Raw genomic sequence first — 12864 nt, forward strand, 5'->3', positions numbered from 1 at the left:
GCGCCAGATACTAGGGCAAATATATCATGGGCATCAAAAAGGGTCAGGTGTGGTGCTGCTGCCTCACCTGTCCCCACCTTTCATCACTTCCGTGCCACCCTTGGCGAGTTTCTTTAGAGGAGGCATCAAAGTTTCCAGTGGAGGAAGGAACCTTGAGCTGCAGGACATGCTACACGACAGGCAAAGGTAGGTGAGCAGAGTTACCTTCTTCTTAAAATGACTTGTAAAATGGAAGAAATCATGTCTTAATTAAGTTTTAAAACACGTGTCAGGACTTTGTTTGTGTCGCCTGTTTGTCCTGTAGTGTTGGACAGAGGGGTTTTGCTGTGAATGCAAACAAATGCAAGCTAGCATTTAGCTAAACTGACTTTAATGTTGAATGCATGATGCCCTGCCATTTTAAAGTTTTGAACTTAATATAAGCAAAGTTTTTATGTCATACAAACATTATACAAGTCTCTTTCAAAGGCTAACTGTAATGTCTTCTCAACCCTGTTCATAGAGTCGTCACATAGCATGTTGACTGACAGGAAGACAGGTGTATTTATTGCAGCACATTAGCATAGTTACAACACAACAGCTTAAAGACAAGCAACTACAACTGGGCCAAAATGACGAATTCTAGTAGAGGTTATTAATTCAATGGCGTGTTTGTAGCATTTTAATGTGACTTGCTGCCTCAGATTGTCTTTTAAACAGTTAGAAACATAGTCACCTCTTTTGCAAACCTCGTAACCTCTCAACCTGACCTTGGTCGAAGGTTGTCTGAGCTGTAGGCTTGCATTATTCTCTGCGATGACAGCCAGGCCCTAAAGGCCCCAGCATCCAGCATCCTGTGCAGACACAGGCCACAGCATCAAGCCCACCGGCTCCCAGGCTGTTCTGATGTTCTGGGTTACACAGAGTCACCGTGTACTCAGGTACAGGTGTTCAGTTACTGACCACCCAGGAGCTCAGAGACATGGCCAGGTGGTGCAGGTTACTGTGGAAGGTGAGCACGCTGCGTGGGGGCGACATGGATCAATAGATTGAACAACCAGCACTCCTAGTTGGATTTCTTTTGTCCTGTGTCGTGGGGTGTTGACAACGGTCTGCAAAACGTTTGATTAGGATCGAGGTGTGTCATGTGTACGTAAGAGGAAATGGCTTGTTTTAAAAGGCTCGGTGTTCGTTTTCAATCACAACACAGGCTTTGTTCATGCTCATCTATTAGGACTGGAGTTGTTTTGCTTGTCTTTCTTATTCAGGAGTGGAAGTGATGGATTATTTTCAGTCCTTGTACATGAATTAACATGGCTTTTGTGAAATAATAAATTTCACAGTTGGCTTTTTTTTTAATTGAAGTAGTTGACTTAAAAAATTTGACCTAACAACTGCGGAGACATTTTCGGTAAATAGTCTGCAAGTTTAAAGTGGTATCAACTTTCCTTTTCATACCTTAATTTGTGATTTTACATATTTACCTTTGACTTGAAAAGAAAACCAAATAAAACATCTAAAGTGAGTTCAAGTAATGGGCAGTAGTGCAGGATTCCTTGGTTCTCTTCAAGTCACAAGTTCTCGATCCCACGCACCTTACAGTAAGACTTTAAGGGGTGCAAGAAATTATTCCCCTTACAAATCATGTGGATTTAACTCTCTCTTTCTAGCATTTAACTCCCTTTATTTTCATTAAAGTAGATTTTATGAACAAAGTATTGATAACGTTAGATATGATAAATTAAGATAGAATAAGATAGCTTATCTCATCTTATATTATCTTATACTTAACCCTACATCAGAGAAATTCACACGTTACAGCAGCTCAGGAGTCCGAAGCACGAGGAAAAAGGAAAGATAAGTGACTGAGTGCTAAATAAGGGAAAAATATGACAAAAATAGAAATTAGATGAAATAAAAAACAAGATAATAAAAAAATCTATACAATATATACACCTTTTACTTATACAGATACTGTTTGTCCATGGTTGATAGTTGGACAGGGTAACTGTAATAGACACACAGTGTGTTATTTTTTACTGTAAAAATATAGTAATATATAAATATTATTGCACATTAGGTGGCTACATATTGCACAGGAATGTTACACTGTATAAATGTAAAGGATATAAATAAGTATATGTACATGTATATGTATATGAGCGGATATAATTGTATGACATATAGGCTATTATATATAAGAATAATTACACAGTATAAGTTTGTGTATGTGTTGTGTGTGTATATAACAAAAACAATATAATATGCAGATATTACATACAGCACATATCCACCATATGCACATAGTAATAATTTAATAGTATACTATGTATAATATATAATAATAATGTTACCATATAGCAGTTGAGTAGGACTTTTCATTACGTTTTCCATCACTGATCAAATTAAACATTCTGAACTCTTGAAGCAAGGGCGGATGAGATTTTGGCAAAAATTGTTTGTATATATTTGAATTGGCCTCAAACCTTTGGACATAAAATAGCTCAGTATTCATAGTGGAGTTAAATCATATTTCCTTTCAGATTATTTTCTCTTTACTGGGTGAACAGCACAGAACAGGTGCTGAGCCCTCAGGACAGGAGGTGTCCTCCCCTCTGGGGACTCTGTCACTGGGATGGGTCAGTTACTGAGCCACCCGAGCTGGAAGTTCAGCCGGTGCAAAGACAGACAAGAGTAAGAACATGTTGTGTAGTCGGGAACACGTGCAGCCATTTTAGAGCTGTTAACTTGCAGCTGCTAATAAAATCCTCAAGTACACAGGATTATATTTGTACCATGACAATAGTGGCCCAACGACTAACTTTGTACATACATCAGGGCGGTATAGTCACATACAGGACTGTGACTTTTTATGATTTTTTTATATTATACTATAATATTTTAAATAACTTTTTAAATGGCATACAGTACTGTGACTTTTCTATGATTTTGAGCATATTTGAATTGTAGGAGGGGACGTGGCCCCCTTTCATAAATATTATAATTACTGCCTAGACATACATGATGAATGCTTAGTCTAAAACAAGTCTACACAGAGTTGTCTTGAAGTAGCCATCTGGATAAATGGAGAAAACTCTGAAACAGAGTGTGTTACAGTTTGGACCCACTCCACATTAATGCCACTGGAGAAAGAAATGACACTCTGTAGACATGGAATAGTAATTTACACCAGGATGGAGGTATTCATTACATTTCAGTTATTTCAGCTATGATGGTGCTACACACCAATAACAGGAAAGAGAATCGCCAAGATTGCCACTCGGGAACACACATGGCACAGTTGTCAGAATATAATCATGAGCCGGACAATGGATAGAACTATTGCATAAAGACACGTCTGTGGGCTCTGTAGGCACCGTCCTCCTTCTGTCTTTGGTTACTTGGCATTTTTATAAGACTGAGTAATAGAGTATGTTTTGAAAATGCTTTGCTTTCTCATCAGTGTGGAGTTGTGAGGAACAGAAAAGCAGATGTGATGCACTGTACGTCTGAAGTGGAGTCTGCTGAACAGGGCGAGTAACGATGGTTGGTTCCAACTCTGAAGTTTTGTTCTCATGTTTCACCTGCAGGCGGCGCTCTAATTCTAAACACCATACCGTCCACTCTTCAGCCTTCACTCTCAGATAAGGAAGTGATAGTGATGTTACAGCTGTTGTTGGACTAAACCAGTTTGTTCTTAAGGTCATACTTCAGTAAATAGAGCTTAAATTTTATTTGACACTACTGAATGAAATCATTTTTGGCTGCCATTCCTTTGAAATGCACATTTCACAGCAACTAGGTAGTCCTTTGGAAAACCATGACATGATAGGGCTGCAGCGAACAGTTATTTTTTATTATTAATTAATCTGCAGATTATTTTCTTGATGTTTCGAATAATTGCTTAGTTTAAAAAGTTTCATAAAACAGTGAAAAATGCACATTAGCACCTCCTAATGTCCAAGCTCATGTGTTCAAATGCCTTTTTTTTTTTCTAATCAAAAGTCCAGATCCCCAAAATATTGAGTTTCTGATCACACAAGACTCAAACAAGCAGCAAATCTTTATATTTGAGGAGCTGGAAGTAGGTTATGTTTGGTATTTTTGCTTGAAAAGTTCTTATGTGAATAGTTATAGATTGATTTTCTACAGATTAATTAATAGACTTATCGTTTCCATCTAACACATAATCATCTACGCAGGCTTTTGTTCTGGTATTGACCAGTGTCATGGAGATCCATAATGTCCCTCCTCAGCCATGACCCCTCTGCATGAACAAACCATAGGGTTCAGATGAGTGAGGTGTCAGAAGGTCAGAGGTCGGGGGAGCTTTGACGCCTGACAGGGATGACTGTTTACGGTCAGCGAGGAGGTGGCGGCAGGGGAGCACAGAGACAAGGGCGAAGAGAGAAGGAGCAAGAGGGGCAGACGTGCCATGTTTACTGTCTTTCCTAGTAAGAGCCCGAGTGTGAACCGTAATGTGTATGTCGGTTGATGTAACCTCCGGCCTTCAAGGCACACAAGCCTGGGTCTCGCCTGATCCTGGCGGCTGACACGGAGGTGTGAAGTCAGGGGACGCGATGGGGAGGAGGGCGCCTCATGGTGGGGTTGCCAAGGGGCTGAACAAAGAAACACTGTGAGCTCCCAGGTTTCAGTGTTTGCTGTCAAACCAGCGATTACAAACCGTTTTTTTAATACTGTGTCGACTACGTGTGCGGGTGTCGTAAAAATGAATGTGTTTGATATAAGCTGATGTTACAGATGTTGAAAGTTGGAAGTAGATGAAGTCAATTCTGGGACAATTATGTAAGACTTGAGAGTTTTTGTTATTGCAGAATATTGTAATGTATAAGTGTTAATGTCATATAAGGTGAGGCCATACAGAGAAATGAGACTGTAGGCGAGGCAGAAAGTGTGGAGGGGACAAGACGTGATTGAGAGAGAAAAAACAGATGGGGAGATTGAATTTTAGAGGAGGGCAGGCGGAGGAGGAGTGCGAAGGGAATCTTTTTTGTGTATGTCTGGAGAGAATGGGAGCCTCTTATACGCCTCACAGCGTGAATTTGGCCCGGGCTGCGGGCCCGTCTCGTCTACACAGCAGGGTGCTTTCCTGAGCGGGCTGCCCAGGGGAGGGGCACCTGCAGCAGCTTCACACACTGGTCAAGAGCAGAGGGCTGGGAGGCGGGGCGAGGGCTGCTGGGATGGAAAAACGCTCGGTGGTTCCAGGAAACGGACATGTGCTGGATTTATGAAATCCTCAGGTAGAACAGAGTGACGATCCTGAACGAAAATATGTGTCCTGGTGTTTTTCCCCCATGGACCAGAGAGGAGGAGATCTCAGGATGAAATCAAAAGCCTCTGTTGCGCAGGACGACAAAAGTTATGATTGGAGCAAGTCAGCCGGTGCTGGCAACTACCAACACAAACAACACAAAGTTTATAGATCGACCAGCCTGCCAACTGAGACAATATTTTCCATCCATTTGGTTGGCTTGACCAAACACCATGTATTTGAAGTTTATCAAACACTCAGTCATCCCCGCAGACCTGAGGGAGGACTTAATCATCTGATATATTGAGTTTTAGACTACGCAGACACCCAAAACCTGTCCTCTGTGCAGACTCAGAAAATTAAACAACAAGCTCTCTGTGCTTTAATATCCACGCTGCTGCCGAGTGTCCTTTTTGGACAGGTTTCATCTCTACTCATGCTACACCCTCCATCTTCTGTCTTTTTGGTATGACCCAGGGGTCCAAAAATCACCGCGTCTCATATGAGGGCTCACGATTTCAAACGTATATGGCGCTGGCGCTTTGTCTGCAAGAAATTCCATTTAAATGGACAAATGTGCTGAGAGGGCCTCAGTTGTCTGTGGAAGGTGGATGGATATTGCATTAACTTCACAACAGAAGCGCCCCCTGTGGTGTGACCGCACAGGGCTCCGGATAATAACTGCAGTGGGAACGTTCTGCTCAGAGGTAGCCAACACAGGTAAATGGAAACACATGGTGGGCAGCATAGACTACAGAAGGCCTCAGAAATAGCGGCATCACAGTGCAGAGGAACTCAGGAGCTGCCTCGACAAATGTCTTTGGTATGTTTCCCTTCAACCTGTTAGTATTACCACTGCAGCTTCTCCTGCAGCCCTCAGGGTTTATTCTCCCTCAGTTAATGGTTCTACATGTATGCACTTTATGTGCAAATAAATAAACCCACTCTTTAACTTTGTTTTCCTCACATGAATCAAGTCTCATTTTACATTGCATTTCACATGAAAATACTCACACAATCCATTACCGGGGGATTATGTACTCACATAAGTTATTGCATGTCAAGTGAAAACACAGTTAACCACAGTGAATAGAGCTTAATGGTCCCTCTGTGTGGTTGGGTGCGCAAGGAAAACTATTAAATTGGATTAAAAATTTAACGGATCACTGAAACTTCTTTATCTGCTCTCCCTGTGCTCTGTGTCAACATTTCATCGAGGTCTGGAATATCATTCCTCTCTTAGAGGATAGTGTTGCTGTTTTAAACATATAGATTTAATTGTCATTTTTGCCTTTTTTGTGGCCTATTGACGACATACAATAGTTGATTTTTTTTTTTTTTACTGTGCAAATTGAAAGTCATTTTAAATTTACAATAAAAGCAAAACAGTCTCCTCAGAAATTGTTTAAGGGGACAATTACACCTGTGTTTTTTTTTAATGGTTTGTTTATTCATTGCTTTAATTCATTTTTAAGGAGGCGCACACTCTTTACAGGAAAGCTCACGTCCATCAGCACAGACGCAAACATGCTTTTAGCTTTATAAAATGAACCTCAAACATAATTCGACTTAAAAACAGAATTCAGTTTAAATATTACTTCTACTTTGGGCTGGGTGATATGACGAACATCCAATATTACGATATTTATGACCAAATACCTCGGTTTCAGTTTTCTGACTATTGGTGCTTTAACAAAATATTTACACAGTGAGATTTTTTATAAGTTATTATCAGTAATGTGGATATAATGACTAAGTAGGTAAAGATAGATAGTAGAACAGCTAGAACAGTCCATATAATTACATCACTTTACTGTAATGCAGCTTTAAAACCAGGAAAAGACAACACGATATTATGATATCAAAAATGTAAGACAATATCTAGTCTCATCACAATATCAATATGATATCTATATTTTACTCCAGTGGTTTTTCAAATGATGTGCCGGGAGGTCAAGCTAGGTGTGCCGTGGAATTTTGTGATAACCTTACCTTATTATTGCAGTATATAACTGTGCCTGTATAAAACGTTATGACTGAATTCTTAATTGACTGTATCAGTATATTGTGTGCACTCATTTCCCAATAAAGAGGCAAAGTCTAGCCAAAAAATTTAATTCAATTTAAAAAAACCTTCATGGGGAGCCTATTTGTCGCCGTTAGCATGTGGGAATTATAAGTGAAAAGCCCTGATTGGCAGCCAGTGTGAGGGATGATAACATTTAAAAGGAGAAAGCCATGTGCAGGACAATTGATCGCTTTATCATACGGAGCAAATTACAACAAAGCACCAGCAAAGACGACCTACCACCTGTCAGTAGACAGTGTCAAGAAAGCTACCTGTCTTTATTATTTCTTATTTTTGTCGTCTTATGCCGTGAACAGAGTGAAAACACACATTATAGAAGCTATTGTGCCCAGATATACAGTAAATACAGGTGTGCCTTGATTTTGGCTTCCCCTATGGCCTTGGGCACAAAAAATGTTTAAAAATGTTTTCTGCAGGATGTAATGTGTTAGTTCACCACACCCAAATCTAGGGCTGTAACTATTATTTTCATTGTCAATTAATCTTTTGATTATTTTCCTCGATTAATTGATCAGTTGTTTGAGCTATAAAATGTTAGAAAATGGTCAAAAATGTAGATGCAAGATGACGTCCTTAAATGTTTTGTCCACTTTCAAAATATGCTCAGTTTACTGTCATAAAAGAGTAACAACATATTCACATCGAAGAAGCTGGAATCAGAGAATTTTTTAATTAGTAAGCGCATAATTTAATAGTCGACATGTAATTGATTAATTGTTGCAGTTCTACTGAAATCTGTCTGGACATTTAATCTTAAGGCTTGTGCATGTATGTTGGTTACCTTTGCAGCTTTCCTAGTTTCTCTAAACCACATGCCATCCCTTTTTAAGGTCTTTATTTTCATCAGAAGTAGGCAGTACAGAGCGGACAATTAATAAACTAAGAGAAAGATGGGAGATGACATGCAGCAATAGTCCCCTACCTGGACTCGAGCCAGAGACCTTACACAATCCTTACAATCACATGCTCAGCATCTTAGACCCTTTGGCCTCCTGGACACCCTCGCCACCACCATGTTTCTGACCAAAGCACCATGCTAGTATGATACCCCCCCCCCCCCCCCCCCCCCTTCTGTCCCATCATCCCATCCTCACTCCCTTTCTGTCAAACAACAATATTTGCTCATCTGCGTCAAAGAGCAGCAGGGTCTGCGATACAGCACAGTGTAGCCTTTGACTCCGACAGACAGAGACGGGCCGCTGCTACAGGGAGACACAGAAACACCAGCCAGCAAGTGTATACACAAGAACGGGGAAGACCTTCCAGAGTCACTGACACGCTGACACAGACACACAAACAAAAGTATGAACACAACTCCAGGAATTTTCCTCCGCTAAGAATCATTGAATCATAGTCTTGTAGCACGCCTCACCTTTAACATCTGCTTCTCAGCCTCCTGCCTCACTTCATAATTGTTTCTCAGGTTTTTATCCTTTTTCACTTTATTGTTTTTAACAATAAAATATGTCTTTTGTGTTCTTTTGTCCCTTTCTCCTCTGTCTCCCCCAGTTAAAGATCCAATCACTCAGTGACTTACAGAAAGCATTCTCTTTATTCAAGGTTATATATTATGCAATCATTATAAACATCAGTTACAGGCCATGCAAAGCTTTGCATGACTCAGAAATGACAAGTACATTTTCAAACCCAACATGCAGGTCATAATTATTTATATATTTTTTTAAAAAGTCAATTGTTTTAGATATGTCAGGGTTCAGGGGAAGCAAACAAAGACTGTTGACCCGCTCGAACATAATTCATTAAGTCAACAAACAAGGTCTCAGAAAAATGTCTCGACGAGGTCCCGACCACTCACAGCCAGTTGTTTAAAAACAAACATTTTCTTTGATAGTTCTGCGAAAACAAGCAGAAGTGCATCAGGGTTTTACAGGAAACACTCGCGCAACACACAGCATAAACTCTGCTCTCCTGATGTTACTGAATACAGTACGGGTTTTCTGTTGACTTGATAAATCACTCCTCTGCACAAGAAATTACTGTAGTAACCACTTGTGATAGAAATTCCATTGAATTACTTTACCATAGAGACAAATATTATCATTAAAAACATTTAGAATCAAATGATCAACATGTAAACTTGGTTACTACAGCAATTAAAGACATATTTTTTCATGTATATCGTACAGAGATTGTCGTCTCGATTGTCTCCCAACACAAAGCATTTATACAAAGTGCTATCATTAGCTTAGCATTGTCCTGTGTCCAGGGATAGATCAATAGTCTTTGGCACCAGTTATTGAACTCATAAAGCATTCATATACAGTACCTTTTCACACATATATGTACACACTATTGTCTCTGCTGTTAGTCACAAACACTACTGCAGTGGACTGCTCTTACGGCTGAGCTGATTTGCTGATGTCAGCGTCTGCCGGTTGCGTCTTCGTTTTCCAGTCAATAGCGTGTAGAAAAATGGATTCACACAAGAGTTCCCGTACGTCAGCCCTGTGAGGATACGATTTACTGTCACCTGTGTCCCCACTGGTACTGTCCGCAGCATGTCGGGCTGGTAGAGAGGCAGCAGCTGCCAGATCCAGAAAGGGAGGAAGCAGGCCCAGAAGGCCAGGACAATGCCGAGGATGAGGAGGAGGACTTTGGGTTTGGGGGCACGGGGAGGACCAGCACTGCTGCCCCCGCTGGCCCAAGCAGGCCTGGTTTGAGACACCCAGTAAAGCCGGCCTAGAGTAGCGTAAAGTGCTCCGATGGCCAGCCCAGGACCAAGAATGCTGGTGCAGAAGAGCACGCTCAGGTAGGCCTTGGAGCTCTGTTCGTCCCACGCCGGCACACACAGCTGGCCCTCCTGGTTCTCCCCATCCTCCAGGTGCAGTGTGATCATCATGGGCAGGCTAAGAGCCACAGCCAGCCCCCAGGCCAGGCCTACACGCAGCAGGCTGGAGGAGTTGGAGGAGGAGGTGTGCAGGGGATGAGCCACAGCCCGGTAGCGGTCCAGACTCATGGCGGTGAGAGTGAAGATGGAGGCGTGCATGGTGAGGAGGTCGAGGCTCAGGAGGAGGCGGCAGCCCAGTTCGCCAAAGGCCCAGCCGGACGCCAGGCTGTCGTACACAATGAAGGGGGCAGTGAAAAGGTAGAGCAGATCAGCGAGAGCGAGGCTCAGCACCTGGAGATAAAGAGAGGAGGAGGGAGAGGAAGAAGAGATGGGGGTGGAGGAAGGGGAGGAGGAGTTGGCGAGGCAGGATGGGACAGGTACTCTCATTAGGCAGCAGGCCGGTCCTGCTCCACGTCTTCTCCTAGTTCTCCTGCGCTTCAGAAGGAGGCCCAGAGTGTACAGGTTTCCTGTGATGCCCATTAAGGAGAGGAGGGAGAGGAGGGAGCAGAAGAGAGCCGTGGAAGCCAGGCTGGGTGATGGGGAGATGGAGGGAGAGGAGGAGGGGGCAGAGAAATTGGGGATGATAGGGAAGGTGTATGGGGAAGGTGGAGGCAAAGAGCCTGAGAGGTCCATGATGGGAAATTATAAAATAGTTTTTAAAGATAGAAGGCAGGGAATGTTAGATGTCTGTTTCAGTTGCAAAGTGAAAGATTCAGAGATGGAGAGGAGGGAGGAGGTGGATCAAAAGGAAGAACAAAAAGATATTGTGTTAGTTTTCATCAATACTTAAGTCTTTTTTATATTCTCTGGTTTCGGTAGATTTTATTTGTTTAAGAACTACAACAGAGCTGAAACTGATTTGGATCTCTAAGGGCGCTGCCAGGGGGTTTATGTGAATCATGACACCAGATAAAGTAAATAAAGTCATATAAACATGTAGCAGAAATGAAAATGTCAGCAAAACCAGGATGGTTTATGTTTTAAACCCGCTCCGGTTGGCACAGCCTGTCCAGTTTTATAGTTTCGCCGGGAGCCAGGCGAGGCTGTCATGGTTTTAGTAAAATAATTGGATTTTCAAAGTAGGAGGGAAGGCTGTAAATCTACAAAACTACAAAGCCTGTTCTTTCTCCAGGTCAGCAGTTGGGCAACAATTAGGCTAAGTGAGGCACAGAAGTGTTAGAAACATGAAAGAGCTGATGTGACCTTTTTGTTCGTGTGGACTAATTTTATATCGCCAAGTTTTAGTTTACATTTCTGGGTTCTTGTTGTGCGTAATTGCGCACGGGTGATTTGGATGTGGACCGGTGCGTGAAATCTGCAGAGTCAGTGGACAGACTTTGTTTTACATATTTTAATTTTAAAGGGAACTGAAATTTTGGACAGTTACAGCAGAAGAGTGTGAATATATTTTACGACTTTTGTTGAATTATTTTGCTTCGTGAGACAGGCTTAATACTTTCAGACCAAGTCTAATGATTCTCTGGTGAAATGCAATCTACAGAGACATCAAAGCAGACGCGGGGTGCCTGACAGAAACGGCCTGGATGACACATGGTGACCCGGGCTGCACCGGAGGTTAAGAGCTACTGTTGAACTGCAGAGGAGCAGCCAAACCCCCGCGGTGCTGCGCGCCTCCATACGTTACCGGCTCCCTTTAAATAACAGCTGTGTGACAGGCCTGTTCCTGACGAGACCATTAGATTAATCCAAATATGTTTTAAACTGTTGAATGCAAATGTGTGCATGCATTTTAATTGAATATTTTCTCAATAAATATACAACCCAAAATCTGAATAATCCCGTGATCAGGCGAACTCAGCATACTTTTGGTAAAACCGCACTCTTAGCGACAAATAAAACAATTATAGGCAGCTTAAAATATTTAGAGAAAACACAGGTTTCACGCTTTAAAGACTGAGATTCCTGTTGGTATATTAAACGCCCGAGAAAGACAGTTAACTGTTGCATAACGGCCTGTGTCTGGGCCTTTAGAAAAACGTTCAATATAGTCATATAATCCATACAGTATGTCTGTAGATCCACTCACATATGACTCAGTGAATAATTCTGATTTATTTTTCTTTAAAACCTACCTTAAAGCAGTTTGATTCCAGCTGATATAAAAATAATATTCCATGGATTTCTATGATGGAAAAACTCCATCTTTAAAAGATCCCTTTGAATTCTTCAAGAACCAGATTATTTATCTGGAGCAGGAGCAGGAGGAGAATATGTGGCGACAATCTGCCTCCAAACTTCGCTGTCTGTCCTGCTCACTGCAGTCTGTATGTGTCTGGGTCGAGGGCAGAGGAGTGTGTGTGTGAGGAGTGGGAAGGGGGTGGGATGGGATGCTGAGTGAGGGGGCTTATCCTTCAAACTACTGAATATTAATATGAAGTGGTGCTGGTGTGAGCTGGGGTGCAGGGAGACCCCACTTGTTTAAATCATTTCAACCAGAGCAGCATCAGAATATATGACACCGACATCTCTAATCATATACTTCACTCTCCAGCAATTAGTAATGTAGGTAGCAATAACAGGAAGAGTCCAATTTGCCATATCAGATGGGGTTTGTGGTTGAAATCTACTTGTCATAGAAATAATACAAAATTAATGTGGAAGACATTTGAAAACATTCACTTTATGGAAATTACAGCTTGTTTCAGTTGCTTTAAA

The 12864-nt window shown here is 41.7% G+C and overlaps 2 protein-coding genes across 2 annotated transcripts in view; one reads left to right on the forward strand and one right to left on the reverse strand.

Moving 5' to 3' along the window:
- The first annotated feature begins 42 nt into the window (after positions 1 to 42).
- Positions 43 to 12864, forward strand: part of kcnj14 (potassium inwardly rectifying channel subfamily J member 14) — a 46815-nt gene continuing 33993 nt past the window's right edge. The window contains exon 1 of the mRNA XM_078171594.1: positions 43 to 186. The gene's annotated coding sequence lies outside the window, so the exon portion shown is untranslated. The remainder of the gene's footprint in view (positions 187 to 12864) is intronic.
- On the reverse strand, positions 8874 to 12490 carry uts2r3 (urotensin-2 receptor 3). The gene is made up of 2 exons (XM_033641363.2): positions 12282 to 12490; positions 8874 to 10875 (listed from the first exon to the last, which is right to left on the reverse strand). Exon 2 carries the CDS (start codon positions 10819 to 10821, stop codon positions 9679 to 9681), a length of 1143 nt encoding a protein of 380 aa, XP_033497254.2. The 5' UTR covers positions 10822 to 10875; positions 12282 to 12490; the 3' UTR covers positions 8874 to 9678.

Source organism: Epinephelus lanceolatus, chromosome 10 (genome assembly GCF_041903045.1).
Source record: "Epinephelus lanceolatus isolate andai-2023 chromosome 10, ASM4190304v1, whole genome shotgun sequence".
Taxonomy (NCBI): domain Eukaryota; kingdom Metazoa; phylum Chordata; class Actinopteri; order Perciformes; family Serranidae; genus Epinephelus; species Epinephelus lanceolatus.

What these genes read in the sequence shown, in the direction of transcription:
- uts2r3 (XM_033641363.2), bottom strand. Translation starts at nt 10,821, where the DNA reads ATGGACCTCTCAGGCTCTTTGCCTCCACCTTCCCCATACACCTTCCCT.